Genomic DNA, 24,801 nt, shown 5'->3' on the forward strand with positions numbered 1-24,801 from the left:
ATCTCCGCCGTCTACCAGATGTGAACATTATTTAGCATATCTGGTATGCCTTGAAACATACTGTTCAGAAGAGATCTACACCCCATCGTACTCTTACGGATTTACGGACAGCTGTGCAGGATTCATGGTGTCAGTTATCTGCAGTACTACTTAGTCGAGTCCATGCCACGTCGTGTTGTGGCACTTTTGCCGAGGCCGTAGACGATAATAGGCACATGTACCAGTTTCTTTGTATCATCGCGATTTAGTTCTTTTTTGTGCATTAAAGATATGGAGTTATTGAACCTTGGCATGAATTCTACACAGTAAGGATATCGTTTTGTTGTGACAGACGTACGATGGGCAAACATTTCCCAGCTGTTGCTTGACACAGACCTGCTTGTGGCTGATACAAGTATGGGGGCCGCAGAGGCTTGCTGAGTGGGGCCGTGTTCCAGAGCTGTCCACAGTGGAGCCGGCGTGCGAGCAGCTCGCGGCTGCGCAGCTGTCCGTTGAGACGGCGGCCGCCACCGCCGTGTCCGCCATGCGGCACTCCTGCACCGGCCTCACGCGGGCCGCCGTCGCCTTCATAAGCGCCCGCTTCCTCAGGGTGATGGCCACGGAGGGCTGGGTTGACGCTGCACGCAGCTACCCGAGCACTTTTGTGGAGTTAGTTCGCCTGCTTGCAGAGGCTCAAGCAGACACCAGGTAAGCACGAGAGATGCAACTCGTCTGTGTTGTACACTTCTACATGTGTGTATGTGTGTGTGAATTGACAACTCCATAATTTCTGTCACTGAGTTTCATTAGATATACCCACGCGAGGAAATACACCATCATTTACGTTCGCTTTATGATATTCAAACAACTTACGGGAATTCATTCAGGTAATACAGCTACCACCGATATTTCGGCAGGTGTGCACCCCGCCATTTTCAAGGCAGAAACTATAACGGACAGGAGATGTACAAACAAATTTAAAACCTCCGTTCTTGGGGCAATTCAGGAAAGATAACACACATACACACTGAACACTAGTGCCCCCAAAGACGACCAAAGTCAGAGGTATCAGTAGTGAAAGACTACGAGTTATCATGTGAGGTAAATTTGAGTCTGTTCCTCTCTTTTTGGCAAGGGAGAGAGCAGGATTCCAAGCAGATTATAAACAAAAACCTACATCCCTGTTTACAACGTTGCTCGCTAATTTAATCTCAACTCCTTCCTTAATAACACCATCCCAATAGCTGGACCTGCATGCCAATATCTTGGTATTTTTATATAACATAGGGTGACCAGCATCCAAACACTGTACGGCAGTAGGAGATGGCTGCTGTAATTGTGTGTGCCTTTTATGCTCAGTACATCGGTCCTCCATGATCCTGATAGTCTGACCAATATGTCATGCCACACCTACAAGGAATGCGATATACACTCGCCTTATGCTAACCAAGATCATCCTTAACAGAACCTAAAAGCACTCTGATTTTAGATGGAAGCCGGAAAATATATTTCACATCGTATTTCCGTAAAATACGACTGATTCTGTTGGAAGCGCTTGGTACTTAAGGCGAAAAGGCAGTAGACTCAGGTGTCAACACAGTATTATCATCAATCACCCGATGCACAGTTGGTTGATAGCGCAACGCACCTTCAATCTGTCTTTCACTATAACCATCTTGACGAAATGTAATTTCACGATGGGCCAGATCAGCTGGCAAAGTCTCAGTGTCGGAAATAACATGTGTCCTGTGTACCAAGGTACGGAATACCCCTTCACGCTGAGCAGTATGGTGAGAACTATCAGCCTGTAAATAAAAGTCAGTGTGAGTACGTTTCCGGTAAACTGCATGTCGCAATGGTCCATTAGCCTTCCTCCTAACCAAAACGTCAAGAAAGGGAAGGCAATTACCATCTTCCACCTCCATAGGAAAACGAATTTTCTGGTGGATCCAGTTCTGTGAAAGATGATCTTGGTTTGCATAAGGTGGATGTATATCGCATTCCTTGTAGTTGTGGTATGTCGTACATTGGTCGGGCTATCAGGAGCGTGGAGGACAGATGCACTGAGCATAAACGACACACACGATTACAGCAGCCAAGTAGATCTGCTATTGCCGAACATTGTTTGGATACTGGTCACCCTATGTTATATAACGAGATGCACGTCCAGCTATTGGGACGATGTTATTCAGGAGGCTGTTGAGATTGAATTAGTGAGCAACCTTGTAAACAGGGGTGGAGGTTTTTGTTTAAACTCTGCTTCGAATTCTGCTCTCTCCTTGTCAAAAAACAGAGCAACACTTGTTAGTTCGTAGTCTTTCACTATCGATATCTCTCACTTTGCTGACCTTTGGTGGCACTAGTGTTCAGTGTGTGTGTGTTATCTTTCCTGAATTACTCTAGAACGGAGGTTTTAAATTTGTCTGTACACCGCCTGCCCGTTACCAGTTTGTGCCTTGAAAATGGCGGGATGTACTCCCGCCGAAATACCGCTGTAAATATTACCTGCCTTATTTCCCGTAAGGTGTTCGAAAATTGCATACAGTAGAAGAAACTCAAGTCTCACACTTTCTGATAGTGCGCGATGCTTTCGTCGCTTCTTATGAATTCAATGATTAGTATTAGATTGTGCAACTAATAATATGAATTTTAAATATGCCAGAAATTTCGTAATTTCAAATATTTTTAAAAGAAAAGTAATTTTAACTGTTAGTACATATCTATTATAACACATTAATTTGTTTTTATACAATTTAGCGTGAAATATAGTACATCGCATAAACATCATATGAATTCTTTTACTAGAAAAGCTGAGATAATTTTAAGCTTTGCAAGAATCAATAGAATACATGGCATCGATTATCTCCATAAAAAAAGGTAATGTTGGAGGAGGCTGACTCGTTACAGGCAGCAGCGTGAAAGTAAGGTAATTCTAAATGTGAGTAATAGTTTGTAGGTATGGCAAGGTCATGAGCTTACGAACATTAATCTATTCAAATTGAAAAGTATTGCAATCGAGATAATCTTGTCAATACTGCATTTAATAGTCTGCATGTTACAATACTAATCTACTTCAGAACAGTAATTTGCAAGTAAAATAGATTTAGAATTAGTAGAATCAAAAATCAGTTACAAGTGACAACATTTTGTAATAGAAACTTACAAAAATTTTGATTATATCAAAGTCTGAAAGAACAGACACGTTGGATTCATATAACTGATGCGCCTAGCTGGGCAATGGATCCGCCTTCTTCAGTGCAGATTCATGAATTCATCCAATCTGCTGTGGGAGTCTCAGAGTGGCGAACACGGAGTCACTGGACAGTGACTGCAGGCAGGCGGCGCGCTCTGGGAACCTGGATCGGCTGTGAGGCGTGCCGAGGTAGCCAGCGCAGCCGCGGTGACTGTGACCCGGATGGCGCAGTGGTTAACGCACCTGTCTAGTGAGCAGGAGATCACGGGTTCAAATCCCAGTCCAGTACACATTTTCACTTTTCGCCACTCATTCCACATAATGTCTTGCTTCAACTGGCACCAGTGATCCCTTCACTTACATAAAAACTTCCTGTTTCAAGATCGCAAAAACTGTTAAGAGCTTAAACAAACTGAGTTCATTTGGAAATATGCCATGTGCCATCTAAGAAGAACATCTCTTACAAGGTACAATATGGTGAACGATAGATGAGGTGTACCGTAACTGCCCATACGTTACGTAACTCTGTTTGAAAATGTACTGAATTTAATTCGCCATAAAACTTTGTAAATGAGGAATTCACTAAATTCCCCCAAAACATTACTAGTTAATACAGCACTAAAATGTACAGAACTGCTGTAATTTACAAACATTGTACAAAACACTATCTCACGTCCCACAAAATGAAAAAGAGTAGAAGATGCTGGGACCAGCTTAGGTTTATAGAGTGCGTTGTGTCACGTGAATGAAAATCTTTGACTAGATTGAAACGCCCGATCAGGAAATGATGCGTATTCCTAAGTACGCGGGTCATTCAATTATTAAAGACACAGATTGGTCTAGGGAAGAAACTGTTGGTAGGACAAGTTTGTTAGTTTTATGGTTTGAACTTGGCATCACTGGAACGAGCCCTTTTGAGACTGATGTATCAGCATTGTTTTGTTTATGGCATCAAAAATACAATTCAAGATGGCGAGTGCGTTTGAAACGTCCCCACTAGTTGAACAATGTTCTCTTATTCGGTTTTTACTTGCTGAAGGCGAGAAACGAGTATATATACACTGTAGAATGTCTAAAGTTCATGGTGAAGGTAGCATGAATGGTGCAAAGTTTTACAAGGGTGTAGAGCAGTTAAAAAATGGTCACAACTCAGTGACTGACGAACACTGTTCTGGCCGTCAAGATGCAGTTTCCTCACTTGAAAGTCGAATTGATGACATTATTCGTGCCGATCGCCGTGTGACTGTGGAAATGGTGGTTCATAAGGTTCAAGTTAGTACTGGTATAGTTGATAACATTATCTGTAACTAGGTGTTAGTACCTCGAAACATGTGCAAAATGGGTCCCAAAGCACTTGACGTGGCTACGCAAGGAAACAACACTGAGAGTGTGCACAAAGTTAAAGGAACGTTGTGAAAGAGAAGGTGAGCATTTCCTCAACGAAATTTTAACTTGTGATGAAACTTGGGTTCAGTATTATGAGCCAGAATCAAATAGACAAAGCATGGAGTGGAAGCACACCAACTCACCTGTCAAGAAAAAATTCAAAACCCAAGCACCAGCAGGAAAAGTCATGTTGACAGTGTTTTGGGATGCTGAAGGTCCAGTTTTTTGTGATTATCTCGAAGAGCAGCGTACAATGAACAGACAATACTACTCTGATTTGCTTTTAAACAAGGTGAAGCCAGCCTTGAGAGAGAGATGTCGTGGATCTCAGATAAGAGGTGTGATTCTCCAGCAAGACAAAGCACGTCCTCATATTGCTCAACGAACCCGTGAAACCATCGACAAAATGGACTGGGAAGTACTGCCTCATCCCACTTGCAGTCCTCATTTAGCACCTCATGTTTTGCATTTGTTTCCTGCACTGAAGGACGTATTGCGTGGGAACAGGTTCCTGGACAATGAGGACGTGAAAGAGTTTGTGAGAAATTGGTTCAAACGTCAAGATAAAAGAGTACTTTGTAGCCGGAATAGAAAAGCTTGTAGCCCGTTGGAACAAGTACTCAAATGTTGAAAAGCAGAAACAGTATTGTTTTGTAAGAAGAAACGCTATTTTCTCCAGGCCAGTTTGTCTTTTAAGTACTGAATGACCCTTCAGCATTGTCCTCCAGGTACAAAAGGTACAGTTACCTCTCATTTGCGCTGTATTTTATACAGACTGCTGTTAGGCATACTTCAGCTACAGGTCTTGGAAACTCAGGGTAAGCAATGAGTAAATCGATTAACTTATTGGCGACTCATTCATCTTAGTGAACCAACTATTTGTCGTTGGGAGTGGATGCTCCATTTATTGTGTGTCGACAATACCTCAGTAGAACTGGCTGTAGTAAGCCGCCATCCGCCCTCCGTGCGATCACACATTCCCCACACCGTGTCTCTCTCTTTCTGTCTCTGTGTAGTGTGCCAGCCGCGGCAGACAATGGGAACACCTCTGCTGCGCCATACACTGGTCTTCACTCCAATGGCCCACCTCATGGCGCCAATGTTTCCTGCGTTTGGTGAGTTCCATCTTTACATTTGCACATCTCTCCACGTTCACACACTACAAATTGTGATAAAAAATCTTATGGCTCCTAATTTTATTTTTATAAAACGCTTCGGCTCTGGTGGTTAATGGTAACTATATTTAATTCAGTCTCTACCTGTTTCTCTGGGTACGCGCGTATAATAAAGCTCACTCTCCATATTTAATGTCTTACATCAGATTTTACACATATTTATCTGACATGACAATGTGGATCATGTTCAGTTCAGAGCACATGTATTTCACTCAATTCAGTAATATTTGTATGTCAAAATTCTTTCCCAAGAGTTCTTTTACATATTGATGTGCTGGATACAGTTTGTACTTTCATTGCTGGTTATACAGGATGATTCTCCAAGATATGCAAATATTTCAGTATGTTATTCTACAAGTAAAACTAAAGGAAAAAGTTTAGATAGACATAGCTCCGCAAATGTTTAGTTACAGAGTTACGGCTAACAAAAGATTTTGCCTGAAATGTAGCAACTTCGCTAATCTGAACCCATCGCAAAACTGTACGAGGTTAAAGTAAACCACGATTTCCTTTTGTTTTGTTGTTATTGATCTGTTGAATCTAATAAAATATGCCCCAGACGTGTATCTGCAGTAGTTTCCAAGAAGACCCATAGAAGCAAAGACATAATTTCATAAAATTTTTAATTTATTGACTACTTGGCCCAATTTGTTTTTTAAATTCCAGACAATAGTACAAAGTTTTAAAGAGAAGTTGTAGAGAATTTAATTTTGAGAAAATGATGGCAATAACGTTAATGAAACTGTATGAACATGTCAGGTAATATGACTTTATTAGTGCCATAGCAGACGTGAATTCTAGTTTCACTTAAACACACTGTTGTTATTATGCTCTTTCACCCAACAATACAGAAAACTAATTCATTTGAAGGTTAAGAAAAGGACTGAAACAACTCACTTATAGTTGCCAACAATGACGTAACTTTTCTACATTCTTAATGTAAAGTAAACAAATTTACCTGTATAATAATCTTTGCTTCTCTGGATGTTCTGGAAAATTACTGCAGATACACGTCTGGGACATATTTTATTAGATTCCCCAGATCAATGAAAAAAAATAGAAATCATGATTTACTTCAGCCTCGTACAGTTTTGCTATGGTGTCGTATTAGCGAAGTTGTTAAAGAGTTTTATTAGCCGTAACTCCATAATTAAACATTTGTGGACCTATGTTTATATAAACTTTCTTCTTTAGTTTTACTTGTAGAATAACATATTTAAATGTTTGCATATGTTCGTGAAACACCCTGTGTGTGTTCCAATTTCATCCTCGAGGGACTGGATGTGGGTGTAGGGTTTCGGTGTACTGCAGTCGTATAAAACCTTGCTGCAGTGCGAATAACATGTACGAATTTGAATTTATGGTGGTCTTCAGCAGGAAAAGAAGGAAGAGTCAAGAGCAAGGAAAGCAAGTAGAATTAGAAAAAGAATTTCCGTCTAAGATTCTGGGCAGCACTTGTTCTGGAGTTTAGAGTGTATGCTTAGACATTAACTGGGTGACACAGAAAGAGATGCATCCTGAAGAGGTGGTGGACGGAACGAAATGAAACTTCATAGCATGAGACAATGTATGATGTTATTTCAGTCATTAGAAAATAGAGTCAAATTTCCTCAAAACGTAGCTGTTTGAAACCACTTATTAGTATCATGTTGTACACATACTTGCCTTGATGTATGAAGTAATTCTGTTGCGAAGGATGTCCTAAAGCCATTGTAACTTCTTGTGAGTCAGCTGTTCCTAAACTATGTAGCTCTACCCAGACATCCTGGATACTGACATGGGCATGGAGTGCCAATGCATGTCTCACCACAGTCAGACCTGGGTATTGACTATCTTTCTGAGCGAGGGAGTGTTTCCACATCACACAGACAATTCATTGACATGTCCTGTGCGTGGCCAACCATTGTCATATTGGTAAATTGTGTAATGTCAATGTTACATGAGAGGTAACACATGAGGCAACAGGATGTCTGTAGGGTTCACTCCACAACATTATTTGTTTACAGATCATTTAAAATTTTATACTTCCTTTTTGATTTAAAATTTTCGCATATTGTTACTATATTTTATGTATATATGTATATTAGTGTAGCCATCAGATAGTGTAGCCACCAGATAAGATTTTCTGTATTTTTACTTTTGTACAGCGTGAACCATTAATTTAAACAGTGTTTTTAATAATCATTCTTGAACTTTAAAGAAACTGGTTCACCCCATTATTTCATCCTAATCATACACATTCTTTCCTGGTGTTGGATTAATCCGAGTACCCTGTTTTACAGACTTATGAAGTGCCAAGTTAATGTCAAGAGGATCCATTTAAATTGTATATGATGAAAAAGTTTTCTTAACTATTGTAAAGTGTTATAGTAAATGCTTTTCTTAAGTCCCCCCCCCCCCCAGCCCATTTTTTATCGTCCTTCATGTTATCTACTGGGCTCTTTCTCCTTTAAAAACGTTATGTATAACGATTATTTACGTGGAGTAATATTTATTTGAAGAAGCAACTTAAACTGTAGCAAGAAAGTAGGCAAATTTCTTACTTCTGCTTTTCCAATACTTCACTGTTTCATTGCCTGTATAATTTGGCAACCACTACTACATGTTTTAAACCACTAAATGATATTGGAACTGAATTGTCCTAACTTAAGTATAATATTTTTCATGCTGCGTTTCTATCGAACTGCTGGGTAAGATCTTAGGAAAAGAATTGAATAGTCTGATTTACTTTTCCATTAGTACAACACTCGATAAGGTCCTGTAAAAATGGTAACTCTATTGATTAGCTTTTCCTATTAACAGGACTACTCTCCCACAGTGTACTTTATTTGGAAACTAAACTACATTTTAGTAAGAGAGTTGTAAGTGGCTTTTCCTGTGACAGGACTATTTGTTCTGTTGTGGTATAGTATATGTGGCAACAGAGAGACAGGGCTTTGCGTTATTGATGTTAAAGCATACTAACTTACAGTAGTAGTGGTAGGGTTAAAACTCCAACACTATCTGCTAAAGCAGGATGTCCGTAGCTTACCGTTTTGCCAATGAGGTTCGCTCCACCACTGCCTACTGTGACCTGACATCAAAACAGATGGCTCCCATACGATGACATGAGAAGTGACACCACTGCGCCTGTTGAAAACATGCAAATTCTGCCCATCTTGCCGTCATACTCGATGACAATGGTCTTGAGTGGAACTGAACAATGGCATCGACTGTTACGGCACCAGCAGCCTATGCTTCAGGTCACAGCATCACTTCAGTTGCAGTCCTTTGTACAGTGCTATTAGATCTGGCCACACTCTCCTCATGGTTCCTCAAGGTAGCAATATTTGGCTGGACACATTGGAGTTGCCGATATGCTAGCAAACCTAGAGAGATAACATAAACAGACCATTATAAGTAAACTGTTTGTGTATATGTGCCCATCACACACTACAGAACAGAGAAATGCCAAAAGCATTATGGACCATGCTAGTTCTCTGTTCTCTGAATGTGACTAACCCCAACTTTATCATGTGTAATCATGGTAGAAATCAAGCATTAGTGTTAGTATTAGTAACACAACTGTCAGTAATGGTAGCAGTAGTAGCAGTAACAGCAGCAGCAGTAGTAGTAGTTGCTGAAGAAAATTCAAGATGGTGGTAACAGCAATAGGGCCTTTTTCATAGTATGATGGTAACATCATTTACTATTTCAGTAGTAGTATAAGCAGTCGTTACAGTGCTGATAGCACTAGGTATAAAGATAATTAGGCAAGATAATTCTAAATAACGACAAGTTATTAACTCTTTCTGTAACTCTAAAGGAATACAAGAGTGTGAGAGGAAATACAGGCCTTATAAAAACCCCATGTCATGCAGCAGATGTGTAGCATCTAAATGTTGCAGACATAAAGGCACAAAGAAGTAAGAATAATAAAAAAGTAGTATGATTGAGATTCTGAACTCATTTTAATGCTCTGAGTAGGAAAAGAGTAAGGAAACATGAAAGGTTATTATGAAAAGTTATATACATTAAGTATTCGGTTATTGCCTTTCAGAAAGTGGAATATGATACATATACACTGAACCAACAAGGGAACTGGCATAGGCACGTGTAATCAAATACAGAGATATGTAAACGGGCAACATACAGTACAGCAGTTGGCAACGCCTATATAAGACACAAGTGTCTGGCGGAATTGTTAGATCGCTTACTACTGCTACAAGGGCAGGTTATCGAGATTCAAGAGAGTTTGAACGAGATGTTGTAGTTGGAGCACGAGCGATGTGACACAGCATCTTCGACGTAGCGATGAAGTGGGGATTTTCCCGTACGACCACTCCACAGCTGTGCCGTGAGTATCAGGAGTCCGGCAAAATATCAAATCTCTGACATAGTTGCGGCTGGAAAAGATCCTGCAAGAACGGGACCAACGACAACTGAGGAGGATCATTAAAGATGACAGAAGTGCAACCCTTCCGCAAATTGCTCAGATTTCAACAAGTGTCAGCGTGTGATCCATCCAATGAAACATCATCGATATGCCCTCTCGATGACTGCACAACACAAGGCTTTATGCCTCACCTGGGCCCATCAACACCGACATTGGACTGTTGATTACTGGAAATATGTTGTCTGGTCGGACAAGACTCGTTTCAAATTGTATCAAACGGATGGACGTGAAGGGTATGGAGACAACCTCATGAATCCATGGATCCTGAATATCAGCAGAGGACAGTTCAAGCTGTTGGAGGCTCTGTAATTGTGTGTGGAGTGGGCAGTTTGAGGGAAATGGGACCTCAGATACGTCTAGCTAAGACTCTGACAGGTGACACGTATGTAAACATCCTGTCTGATCACCTCCATCTATTCATGTCCATTGTTCATTCCAAAGGACTTGGGCAAATCCAGCAGGACAATTCGACACTTTGCACGTCTAGAATTGCTACAGAGTGGCTCCAGAAACACTCTTCTCAGTTTAAACAGTTCCACTGGCCACCAAACTCGCCAGACGCGAACATTATTGAGCATATATGGGATCCCTTGCAACATGCTGTTCAGAAGAGATCACCCCTCGTACACTTACGGATTTATGTACAGCCCTGCAGGATTCATGTAATCAGTTCCCTCCAGCACGTCGTCAGGCATTAGTCGAGTCCATGCAACGTCATGTTGCAACGTTTGTGCGTGCTCGCTGGGGCCCTAGACGATCTTAGGCAGGTGTATCAATATCTTCGGCTCTTTAGTGTATAAATAAATAGATAACCCTCTGAAGAATGGTATAAATAAGAGAGGTAGTTGATTTTAGTCCATCACTTGGTCTTGGCTGGCAGGCATAGATATGAATGGGTTACGACGAGGTCGCCTGAATATATGGTGGTCGTCCATTGGGTTGTTCAGATGTGGTCTACAGGATCTTCGATAATCAGTACGTTCCCATGCAAATAAACATTGGGACACTGTAATATATGAATGATCCAAAATGTGATTATTGCACAATTCGACCAACCAGCGAAACAGAGACTCTGAATTACGTCATTTACTAATCGTGACAGCTGCTTATAATGCTTCAGCATGCGTACAAAGCATCTCTGCGTCCTTCAAAGTGATCACTGAACATCTGAGTCTGCTCACGGCCCTTACACGGTCTACGAGGACTGGTAACAATACTCAACACGATCAACACTAATGGGCTTTTGTATCCGCTCTCCCAGTCACAGAGAATCAGTTGTGCTCCATTGAATTTAACAGAGCTACAATGACATCTGGCGGTGTCATCTACGTGTATCACTCTAAAAGTAAGTCCGAAATTCTGACTTGTAAGAACTAACTGACTATTGCAGTCGATCTCTACATCGTTCTTTGGCTCCATGGGAAGAATAGCATTTAGTTTCGAAATTGAATGTCACATCTTTGATTCCCCTTTTTTATTTCTCTCTGTTCACTATGAAAACATGTACAATCTGTGCTTATCCATTTGAAAATCAGTAATTGTCTTCTATTATAACTACATTTGCTTTATATTATGGAACAATTAAAACCATGTTGCAATTTGAAAAGATCATATGTATTCGCTCTCTGCCCACCTCATCCTATAATGGAAAACATCATACTGGAGACAGTTGTTACTTGACAGGGCCCGAAAGGCGTTTGGTCTAAAACTCATGGAACTGTAACGCTTCGATAGAGCTGTGAGCTCACAAAATTTAATTGCTAGGTTTTGTATATCTATTTCTAGTATGCAATGATCAATATTTGGACTGTAGCATACGTAAATTGCGACTCAGATAAGTAGCAGCAGTTGGTAAAACGGATACGTTGTCTTGGCTAGCTCTGGTCTGACTCTGTGCTGGAGTCGTGTGTAGCCTTCAGGTGGCCCCACTGTGGACGGACACAGAGGTCGCTTCCTTTTGTGTTGCGGCATCCGCATGGCCCAGTGGTGACTCCCACACAGCTACTGGGCTTTTTGTCGTGTATCCACTGGCCAGCGTGACACACAGGAGGTGTGGAAACTGACGCTGTGGCCATTATAGTCCCAGGGCAGAACCAGCTCCAACCCCTGTGTGCTCTCATGGCACAGGAGCGTGGCTGGCCATGTCTTGGGCAAGTAAAAGTTTCAGGAAGAGACATTGCAAACGCTAATAACTATGCATAACTTAGTATCACTGCTGTAATTCAACCTTTCCTATATTTACATCCAGTTTTTCGTATTTTGAGTTTATTTCGATGTCATTCTTCGAGACAACAGGCACTAAATAACACAAAGACACTTTTGGAACTGCTGTTTACCATCTATGCCCCCTAACGTCTGGTCCCTGATCCCTGACACACTATCTACAGAAATCTGATGATCGTTGAACCACGTTAAGTCTACGAAATGGATTTTTGCATTCCAATTTCTGTGTCATTTACCTCGTTATATATTGAAACCATGTGGTCCAATAGTTTTGGTATCGCTCCAGCACAGCAGCTGACCCTTGTATGCACCATTCACATGTGATTTATTTTGTACACACTGTTGTTTCGCCGGCCGGTGTGGCCGTGCGGTTCTAGGCGCTTCAGTCTGGACCGTGTGACCGCTACGGTCGCAGGTTCGAATCCTGCCTTGGGCATGGATGTGTGTGATGTCCTTAGGGTGGTTAGGTTTAAGTAGTTCTAAGTTCTAGGAGACTGATGACCACAGATGCTAAGTCCCATAGTGCTCAGAGCCATTTGAACTGTTGTTTCCTGTGCTGAGCTACTGGTAAGAGGAACTCATGAAACTGTGTAAACTGATCAGCTCAGTGGTAAGTCAATGATCTTAGTGAACCCCCTACTATCGTTGTCAGTGTGTGTTCTACTATTCATGTGTGGAGGATCCGTCTCCAGTAAGCTGCCCTCTGTTCTCCATGTGAATGCACATTCCCAGGCAGAGACTCTCTCCGCAGCTCCCAGCCACTGGAGACGGCAGCGCCACCCCCACCTCTCAGCCCCACAGCGACCACAGCTGGCCTCCTGTCACAGGTGGTCTCCCCACGACCCCCCAGACCAGACCCCAATCTGATGGCGCTGTCGTCTCTCCCTTGCAGTGACTCCCGTCAAACCATGTCCACGTCGTCAGCATTCACAGTGGTACCTGTGGGGCGTTAGCCAAGTGTTATGCTCACAAAGTCGAATGCCACTTTGTCGCGTTTTTGATAAAGCAGGAGTTATGGCTCTCATCGTTCGAGTAGGCAAGGAGTAAAGTGATTATTATGATGTCAAGGTTTCCTGGAGATGCAATGCATAAAAACCCTGTTCCAAATCTACTCCCTGCAGTTTAATTTGGAAGATAGAAAACTATAATTGAAAACAAAAATACTCCCAACACACAAATACTTTCACTATCACATGTTAAAATATGTCATATGTTAAAATAAGTCCATGGCTATTCACGAAAGGAAATGTTGAAGGAATAATGAGTGTGGAAATACAAATAAAGTAACATGCCACAGTGTAATTAGGGTATGCCATATTGTGCTGCGTATGTCTTTAACTATATGTGTTTTCCATACGTTCCTTTAAACCACTCTTTCAGACACTTCCATGTTGTGTGTTACATGTATGTGGACTTCCTGCTTATCACAAGCAGCTGCCACACAGGGAGTGAGACATTGGCACCAATGGGAGAGCAGAGTCAGTAGATATTGCTGGCTTGCCCTACTGTAGGTGATGCATATGACTTTCTCTGTTGGTAGTGTTCGGAAATCATTCATTGAGACATCAGGCAGTCCTGGGTGTGAGTGAGTGGAGACGTGTGCAGCAGTGTGCACCTGATCAGTTGTAAACACCCCGCAGAGCTCAGGTCTTTCACAGATCTCCTGACTACAGTTTCTGCTTTCATTACAGAGCAGTTTCTACGTAAATACATCCTGATTTTTACTTACCTTTTTTTTAAATCAATGATGCAGTGGACATCAATATTTGGCTTTATTAACAATACCGCTATATTATAGTGAATAGATCGGTTTACAACACGACTTCATCGCCAATGCAATTCGTTTTAATGCCCATGAAAATATATTAGGTACCTACATAATACTTATGCAGGCCCAGGACTAACAACACTCATGGTAATCAACATGTCTAGTCAAATGAACAACTGAGTATTGCATTACGCTGTAGTCTCTGATGCAACTCAGGGCAGGGGGAAATATGGGAGCTAAATAAGTATTTTACATTGATAAGTCGGTAAGAAATTGATTGGCGACTCCACGAAGTGCTGTGTGCACAACGACCATATATGTTAAATTAAAAGAAAGGTCAGCGTTGGCCGTAATATTGATGTTTTATTGATAGCAGAATCGATTTTCGGTCACATTGTGATCATCTTCAGTGCCGGAAGTTAAAAACTTTACATAGCGATCAGTGAGTAAAAACAAAATAAACCACAAATACACCTGAGAATAAACCAACTGTTGGAAAGAACTTACCTGTGGTGTACAAATTAAACTCAGACACTGGTATCAAGTTATCAACAACCAAAACTGAGACGCGATCACAATAACTACAGCCGCTGTTTACATTCACCTATACAGCAGACCTCAGTGTGACAGGGTCTTGGAATGCTCTCTATGTGGCGTGTGTTACGTGAAGACCTAACAATTCTTTATTTGCCAAGAGATTATCACAAAATACCAAAGTGCACTTGCAAATCATTAATTGAATATTTCTATTTTAAAATTATACATTAAAAAACGCATAGCAAAAAAAAAAAAAGGGGGGGGAAATGCACATCTTGCCGTATTACCCATACTTTTCATTACCTAACATATTTTAATGTACAGCATTTTTTTGAGGTTCTTTGTTGAGATTAATTGGCTGGTACTTGTAGCACCGGTTTTGTAATAACCTCTGTTAACTGGTGGTCAGGTTACATAACCGACAGTCATAACATTTCTCTAACAAAATCCATGCACACTACACATTAAGCGTTCTATGCATTATTTATGTTGCTAGTTTGTGACTACATTTTAATTGCTTTAGTAACTGTGGAAAAATGTGGGTAATCTGGCTCTAATTTACCTACAGTACGATGTATTTTTTGGCAATAATTTGTACAGTTGCCTTTCCTACCTTATGACCATTTTTTTCGGGATATACGATGTATATAACCATTTATCCACTATTTACATTTTGGATTAATTGTTATGGCCTACTTTGGATACATGGTCTTTTTTAAAAATTAGCTTTTATGTTATAAAGGGTCCCACTGCTGCTATAACACATGTACTAAAATTATCTCCTTTATACGAGTATCCAAAACCGTTTGGTTGACAGTTTTAATTTCTGTTTTATCAACTGTAAAGGTATAATGTGTCTGACCCAGTGCTTGTGCAAATAAGGGTATTTAACTTGAGTGCGATGTATTTATTTGGGACAAAGCTTTTATACTTTAAAGAGAACACTGTTTCCTTACACCCAAGTTCTGTTTGTATCATATGATAAATTTTTCTATAAATAACAGCTGTGACAGTGGAGGTATCTACTAACCTAGCGTATTTCGTACACTTGTCTATATCCAACATATAATCTATTCTTTGCAATTGTAACAGTAATTTTCACTCACGAATGCGCTAAACGATCTCTGCACTCACAATGTGCTTTTAAAACATCCTACTTTCATAATTACGATGACTGTTTAATTTATATAAAGTGTTCACATGTCCCAACGGGACACAAGATATATGTGCTTCAGCAAGTCGTTAAATACGATAAAAAATTGTTAATCTGCACCCTTTAAAAAAATTTATAACACGTAATGAGTTTCATAGCATTTTGACCTGCTATATTGTGACATACATTGTATAATTACATTTATGTATTTGACTTCTTGGTTTCAATGTAATATTTTACGTAAATTAAGAACCTTATATCTCTGACCCCCTACGCCAGATGGCGTTTACTGTGTTATAACAAATTCTGTTACATTTGATGTCATGTTATTTGTATATTTCTCTTCTAGTCCTGTAGCCGGACACCATATTAACTTCACCTGTTGATTTTTATTATGACATGTTTTTTAATTTGTTTGAAAATAACACACGTATGTTGGCAAGATGTTCATTTCCCCTGGCTTTTTTTCCTATGCTTTTTTTAATGTACAATTAATATTCAATTAATGATTTGCAAGTGCACATTGGTATTTTGTGGTAATCTCTTGGCAAATAAAGAATTGTTAAGTCTTCACGTGACACACGCCACATAGAGGGCGTCACACCGAGGTCTGCTGTATAGGTGAATGTAAACAGCGGGTTCAGTTATTGTGATCGCATCTCAGTTTTGGTTATTGGTAACTTGAAACCAGAGTCTGAGTTTAATTTGTACACCACAGGTAAGTTCCCATCAGATGACTGAAAGTAAGTAATGGTCTCTTAAACCAAAAAATAGTAAATTAACGACTACTTCTGATGGGGAAATTTAATCCAACAGATGGTTTATACTCAGGTGTATTTGAGGTTTTTTGGTTTTACTCACTGATCACTATGTAAAATTTTTAACTTCCAGCACTGAAGATGATCACTATGTGATCGAAAATCGATTCTGCTATCAATGAAACATCTATATTACGGCCAACGCTGACCTTTCTTTTAATTCGGTAAGAAATGTTTAAGTGTATTTGAAAAAGCTTTTTGTCTCCATTACAGTGATTCAAGGAATTGTGGCCTTGATTACATAGTATCGTCATCTATGCATGACCTGCTGATTCCATGTACATTTAAAAGCCTCATGAGCGTAGACAGGTATCACAAGTTCACATACCTGAACAGACTAGGTGCAGATCGGAACAGGACACTGCCAGGTGTTTGTTAAATTGGGCACATGGACAGAGTGTGAGCTATTTGACACAATAAGAAGTGCATGATACAATAAAGAAGAAGGAAATATTATGGAAGAGATTAAAGAGGCGCAACATCGCGAGGAATACTTCGCAAAAAAATCGTGAATCCGGTCAGTGAAAGTAAACAAGGTTCCACATATCCCCAAAACACGGTGATCAATTTTAAACTGAGGACTTCAGTCAGAAATAAGACATGACAACAGAATAACTTTACACCACAAAACCACCAATATAAAAGATAAAGAAAACTTCCGGGAAGCTACCACAACAGGCTACCAAAATGCAAAAAAGCATGAATGGATTAACCAGAGAAGAGGGTATACGAGAAAATAGAACCTACTATTTCAGTAGCTCAAAAAGGAAGGGAAAAATTAGTGGGCAATGAGACTAAGAAAACCATATTCGAAAACATAGTAATGTACTTTTAAAAATGGAGAGAAACATTTGTAGGAAATGAGGCTTTGAAAACCAGAAAATAGGAAATAGGTTGGGGAAGAGTATGTGGGAATGATACTACGAAGAAAAACTTTGTACAGCGATAATAATGTGAAGATTTTCTTATGTGGTGGGCTATAGAGGTTTGTGTGGATCAATAGAAGACCTTACAGATCGAAATACAGGCGCTGGAAGACTAAAACAAAGTGTTTTAATTATAAAACCTGTACAAACCTGTAAAAGTACAAACACTGGAAGACAATGTTCGCACAAAAAGCGAAGCTCCGCTTTATGACCTCGATGGACCAATCAGGATTGACTGCCCACTTTATCGATCTCTGCCAATGGTGTCATTCAGATGTGGTACAGAGCAGTGTGGTGTCAGCACACCAGTCTTCAGCTGTTGCCGGATTCCTTGACGTCAGAGCCCGTATGTCTCACTCAGTCAGTCAGTTGCTGCGCGGAGTGGCCACATGGTTTGAGACACAATGTCACGGATAGTGTGGAGGTTCGAGTCCACCTTCAAGCATGGATGTATGTGTCGTTCTTAGTATTAGTTTAAGTAGAGTTTAAGTAGGGGCCGATGACCTCAGCAGTTTGATTCCTTAGGAATTCACACACACACACACACACACACACACACACACACACAGTTAGTCAGCTGGCATCATGAGGCTGCCTGCATCTCGTCCCAGAGATCCCCGCAAGGAAATATCCCTGGCAGTACCAGAAACCCACCCCATGTTTTCTGCATACCTCTGTATATGGTGACCACTCAACTATGCAAGCAGACATGTTTGCATACAAACATTATATACAATTGCCTTACAAGAAGAAGGAGCCAATACGAACTAAATACTTGGGCATTGCATAGTAGGTAACCTAACTGATGTCGTTGAGAATGAAATTTCATTTAGAGATGGAATGAACTGTAAAACATCAACAGCTCTGAAAGATGGAACAGGTTTAGTGGCATGGCTGCAAAATCTGTTATTAATTAACATTTTTTCACATAGAAAATAGAATAAGTAGCAATACACAGCTAATATCTCTGGCCCAGTTCTGTCATTGGGGCAGAATTTATATGGCATGATACTCAAAAAGATACAGATGCTGAAGCTTATCATTAGTAAAGAGATAAAACTTCGGATGTACACAATGTTTGCATTGCACTGTGCTTACTTAAGAGCCCATGGCAGGAGTATATGGAAAAAAATGAAAATGGGCGTATGGCATTGTTGGCCAGGAGGCCCCGTCCAGGGAAGTTCGGCCTTAAAATGCAAGTCTTACTTCAGTACACGCCATATTGGGCAACTTGCGCGCCGGTGATGGGGATGAAATGATGATGAGGACAACACAACAGCCTGTCCATGAGTGGAGAAAATCTCCAACCCATCCAGGAATCTAACCCCTGCTAAGCAGGAGGACTTCTAGAGAAAATATACACATACTGATGAGATCGCGAAGTTGAATGCTTCCTGGTGGCATTGCAGAGACGTCATGTGGCAAAGTAAGTAAATTATCAGGGGAGAGACTAATTGGGAATAATTTAGTGACAGTGCGGGCACATGTTGGTAATGCGATTTATATAAGCGACTCTGTCAAAGGGCAGTTTGAGATGGCCCACCGTCTGGAATGAGCGTTTCGGAACTGGCGAAGCTTGTTACGCCCTACTATCGACAGTACTTATAGGGATTGGTTCAAATATTGTAGAGTAAGTGACAAGGTGTTGGGCGTCCATACCTCATCTTAGAAAGTGGAGGTACCAGGCTTGCCCACTCTGTGCATAGGCATCGACCTGTGGCAGACCTGTCAAAAAGAGTTCAATGCTGTTGTGGGGATAAGTGGTTTGGAGCTCACCTTCTGCACACATTGTTCAACTTGAGGCTGCATAGCAGACGAATCCTGGATGTTCGCACGTTCACACGGTGCACACAGTGTCACTAAGATGGGACCACATATCAATGGACACGTGTCGTCTGGTCAGTGAATCCCGTTTCACGTTACACTAGGTCGATAGTCGTGTTCAGATGCGCCGTCATCCAGATGAACAGTTACAAGAAACACCACCACACCATGAATTCGGGATAGTGGGGGCAGTATTAAGCTGTAGTGGACATTCACGTAGGCTTTTGTGGCACCAGTGGCAGTAATCAAAGGCATCATAGCAGCTGTAGGCTACGTCAACACTGTTGCAGGGCAGATGCATCTTTGATGCTTTATGTTTTTCGCAATGGCGATTGAATCTCGCAGTACAACAACAGTATGTATCACAACTGTGGTGCAGTAATTTGAGGAGCATGGTAGTGCACTGACATTGATGTACTGACCGCCAAATTAATCAATGTGAACCTGGTGGAACACATCTGGGATACTACTGCACGCCAGCTCCATATTGACAAACCGCTGGCCCATAGATGAAGCGAATTCTGTAATCTGCACATAGACATGGCTGCTCTCATCACGTCTTGATCGACCTCCAACGACGAGAAAGATACCGTTGCACAAGCATGTACTAGATAAAAAAATCTCTGTTTCACGAGAGGATTTTAACGCAACATTGCGCAAATGATGACAAATTGTTAACACAGGAACCACATTGTTGCGAAATGAAGGCAGAAAAACACCAATGAATGTTATTCTACGTGCCTCCATGACACGTACAAACAATGAAATGACGCACAAAGTATTTTTTAAGACTAAGCAGACAAAGTCTGTTACCAATATATCACAACTAATATTACAAATGAGGCAAGCAGCTGTGAGAAATAATGACAGTGAAGACCAAACACCAGTATTACAGATTAGATTGGAGACTACAATGGCAGTGCAGGCACCAACAGAACGGTTAACGGGCGAGGACGAAATGTAACGCCAGATCCTGGGAGAAATTATGTACAAACTTTTTTTAGGCACCCACCACCCCAAATGTGAATCCAGAGACAAGTAGTGTGCTGGCGTAAGCTGGCGCCAGCACTCCAGGTGGCACAGAGGTTGCAAGAAGATTTATAATAGACACTGGAGAAAGTGTGCCTATCAGGAGAGAGGCCAAAGACAATCGCGCTAGAAACGCGCCGCCAACGCCGTCTAGACCATCAGTATTTAGTTCGCCGCCAGGGACCGAAGGGCCAGTCAGTCAGTTGTCCGATGAGTCAACGAATCGACCCTTCAGTCACAGCGAAGTACCACAATATTGTACATAATGGACTGGTACTTCAACATGAGTGTGGCCAATTTGAACTGTTACAGAAGAGCTTATACCACAACACCTGGACTATGTGAAGTTAAGTAACTTCTTGTTCCTGTGAATATAGAACCCCGTTAATACATGTATGCAGTTTGTGCGGATTCTGGCCAGCAAACAAGATCCTCTGCTTGCTTCCCATGGTACAAGCCTACAGCGAAAACGAGGCGACACAAAAAGTAGAACATCTGGAGGATATCGTTACAGATGAAATTACTGTGGCGGATAACGAGAGTGGACTACTCGATTTTGCCAAATATCATCAACGATAAACGAGAGAACATTCATAGAATACTTTTGGAGTTTTTTGAGCAGTTATCCACGAAAATTGGCACATAGTTTTTTCACATTCACAAGCTTTTAATCAAACCAGTAATTCTTACGATTTTATTGAGAGGCTGATGGTGTTCTCCCAAAAGAAGTAAAATGGATCATCACCTCAATATTCTATATTGATACTGTTACTCAATTCTGACTACAAAATCGACATTCTTACAAAACAGTGCACTAAAATTGCTTCTGAAAGGGAATCTAACCCCATAGAAACACTGTGCTACAGCAGTTAAAAGCAGGTCATATCCATTGCGGAATGTACAAATACATTCTGAATCTCACCTCAATCTACAAATCACAAGTAGGATATTTTGCTTGGCTTTTGACAACTTGAATGATTTATTTAATGTTTTAGTTACTATGGCTATGAGAAAAATGAGAGTTAGTGAACAGGTGGCAAACATGATGTAGATTGCTATAATACTGTAAATTAAAAGCCTGATTCGTCAAGTACAGCTGCTGTCAGCAACATCACACGCAAATGATGTGGAAACACTTCTCTAAACACTTAAAACGCTTGAGATTTCCAGCATGAGGACGATATCTCAGGAATGAAATCAGTTTGCTGACCTACAAGTAGGAAGATCTGCGTGAAATGAAATAAGTTTTAAGTAGATACGTCTAGGTGATAGGGGGAGGGGGGGGGGGACTAATTGTAAAAAAAAATGCCAGCTCATGAAACTAACCTAAACATGAAGTTGAATAAATTGAGGAGAACATCCTAGTGGGACGTCCATACGTTCCCAAGCTGAGAAACATGGTCTCAGTTAATTGGGAGCAAAAACATAAGGTATTGCTTGGCACGATGGAGGACTACGACACGATAATTTCGGACAATGCAAATCAGTAACCTTTATAAATCCATACATCATGCGTAAAATAAATTATTTAGCAGCAGTCCCTCCACTGTCCACAGCATTTGCTAACAGAAGAAAGGCTGTGGTGTTTCGGTTCCTATGACATGGCCACATCTCGAAGGCTGCATTTAGTACCACATCGATACTGAAGACACAAATGCTGGTGGCAGTCACAAACGCTGGAACTCTATCAGTGGTGCTGAATATCACCGAGGTGAAGAAAACACAGCAAAACAACCGCAGTGCTATACAGAAATATCTTTCATTTTAACTGTAATTCCCCAACAAAGATAATACAGTCTTTCAGAAACTCGTCCACCCAGAACCTCTGTTGAATTGGAGTATGGGGAACTCGTGATTGTGAGGCAGCCAACTCATCAGGTTCCAGTAACTGCAGAGTAATAATTGGAGCACATTGTAGACTAAATCTGATCATAATCAGTTTGCATCTGGTTACCATTCCAACAGCAGGAGTCATAGATAAAACGGTTGCACGTAAATCATACTAGTTGCTCCTTATTACAATGCCTGATTGGACAGCTTGGGTTCTGCATCATATTTGTAGGGTATTTTTGAACTTGTGGATATGACTTTTACCTCTATCAGTGGTATTTCAAAAAAAAGGAGTACCACTTGCTGGTATTCCATCTTACACCGTGGGTCCCTGTGAACCGCTGCACACACCATAGGCAGGCAAAAGCACACAGCCTCCACTGGGGGCACACTTAGTAAAGGACTTTGGAGATCAAAACAACTTCCAGGCTGTTGGCCACTGTAGTCGTTCACAAATAACTTTCCCTGTATCGTCATTCGACAGGAAAGAGTCAAGAAGCGTTACACAGATTTGTCACAATATTAACAGCCATTCCAAGTATAAGAACTGTAAGATTTTCTGTCGAAACAACTACATCAGGAACATCACATAAATGTAATATTCATAGAACAAGAAAGTGGGGGGACTGATTGATGGATACTGGATTTGTCAGCTGTAATATGTCATGTGGTAGGATAATAACATGAATTTGTTCTTTATCACCTTTAGATTAAAAACAAATTGCTACGTCTTATTCAGAAGGAGATGCAACACAAAGTTTGTAGTATCAGATTGTGGTTATTATCTGTTAGGCTCATTATGGTAAATCTGATACGCGCAAATGACATGGTGCATTTCTGAGGACATAGATCAATGGTAAGAAGTCTACAGTGCGTTCAGGAGGCCAAGATTTCCTTGGATCAGAGCTTCGAATAGTGATCTGGGTAGTGCTAGAAACATAAATTTGCTATTATAACCTGCAGATTTTACTGTTGCCTACAGACAGATAGTGCTGCAAGAATTTATATTCAAATTGTGTATGTGTGTGTGTGTGTGTGTTTGTCTGTGTGTGTGTGTGTGTGTGTGTGTGTGTGTCTGTGTGTGTAATAGATAGTATCTGTGAGTGCTCTTATTTTGCGAGCACTTTGTTTGTTAAGTGACCACTTGTGCATAACTATGTGCCACCAAAGGCAAAGCAGAAGAGTTACTTTGACTGCTGTATCTGAAATATTTCGACCAAACAGGTTTCTCATAAAAACTAGCTTTCTCTTTTTGATTAAGCTGTTTCAGGATATTTGGGAATAACTCTGCTGATTTTTTCTTCATAACAGGAAATATTCCTTAAATATCAAGGGAATTGATTAGCTTTTTGTGCTGCGTTTCCTTATGGCAGAAGATATTAGTGACATAGAACACTACTAGCGGCAGCATGACGTAGCTCTTTCAGTCAAGGGCCGTGACTGCTTAACACTAGCATCTGGTTTTTGAAGTAAGTTAGTGTAGGGAATGAATGTGAGAAAATGTAGCGACTGAACTTCTTGAGAGATGCGGTGTGGGAAATATAATTAGGAGTGAATGAAGGATTTGAGAAGACAATACTGCTGTGGTTATGTATCTGAAACTACCAAGACTTTAGGTTACTATGGGCTGTAGAAGGGAGAAAATTGTAGGTTCATTGGTTGTCACTGCATGGATGTGCTTTCAGAGGTCACAGTCCTGCTCCTGCGATTGTTTTCTTCATGATGTCTTCGTGTTTCTAGTAATGTATGAGAATTTCTCTGTTTTTTGCAGGAGCCTTCGTGGAGAGGAGAAGGACCAGAGACTGATCCAGGCAGCTAAGGAGGGGGCAGTGGAGGAGCTGCTGATGCTCCTCAAGGCTAAGGCAGATCTGGGGGCGACGGACGAGAACAACAAGACAGCGCTCCACTGGGCGGCCGCTGGGGGCCACACAGTGGCAGTGAGGTGTCTGCTAATGGCAGGTGCTGACGTGGGTGCGAGGGACAACTCGCTGCAGACTCCCCTGCATGAGGCTGCACTGAACGGCCACGCAGCTCTTGTGCAGCTGCTGATGGCGTCCTCTGCCGATCCCAACGCCAGGGATGAGGATGGGTGGACGCCGCTGCACTCTGCGGCATTCACAGGCCAGGCAGAGGCGGTGATAGCACTGCTGGAGGCAGGGGCCAACAAGAGGACCGTGGATAACATCGGCAAAACCCCACAGGACATTGCCAGGCAGTACAACCACCAGCAGCTGATAGACGTGCTATCATAAAGCTTGCAGTCTCACAAATGTCTGTGAAATAAAATAAATGAAGATTTTTGACAATACCCTTCATTTGTTTTAGAATAATGCAAACAAAGAAACAGCAGTCGTCCTCTGTATCCATATTTATGCAACATTTATAACTACTGTAGGAACATCAAAAGAATAATGATAGAGGGAGACATACACTGATCAACCAGAACACTCTGACCACCAACCTACTACCAATATAAACACAACAAAGCGGCAGCAGCGACACATGGCGACGAATGGCTGCCAGTC

General features: G+C 41.2%; 1 protein-coding gene across 1 annotated transcript in view; it reads left to right on the plus strand.

Moving 5' to 3' along the window:
• LOC124553318 (26S proteasome non-ATPase regulatory subunit 10-like) overlaps positions 1 to 24,528 on the plus strand; it is a 40,748-nt gene extending 16,220 nt beyond the window's left edge. Inside the window, exons 2-3 of the mRNA XM_047127196.1 lie at positions 332 to 687; positions 24,048 to 24,528. Of these exons, the coding sequence (XP_046983152.1) occupies positions 332 to 687; positions 24,048 to 24,528 (837 nt within the window). The remainder of the gene's footprint in view (positions 1 to 331; positions 688 to 24,047) is intronic.
• Positions 24,529 to 24,801: the final 273 nt, after the last annotated feature.

The sequence above is a fragment of the Schistocerca americana genome, chromosome 11, assembly GCF_021461395.2.
Source record: "Schistocerca americana isolate TAMUIC-IGC-003095 chromosome 11, iqSchAmer2.1, whole genome shotgun sequence".
Classification (NCBI taxonomy): domain Eukaryota; kingdom Metazoa; phylum Arthropoda; class Insecta; order Orthoptera; family Acrididae; genus Schistocerca; species Schistocerca americana.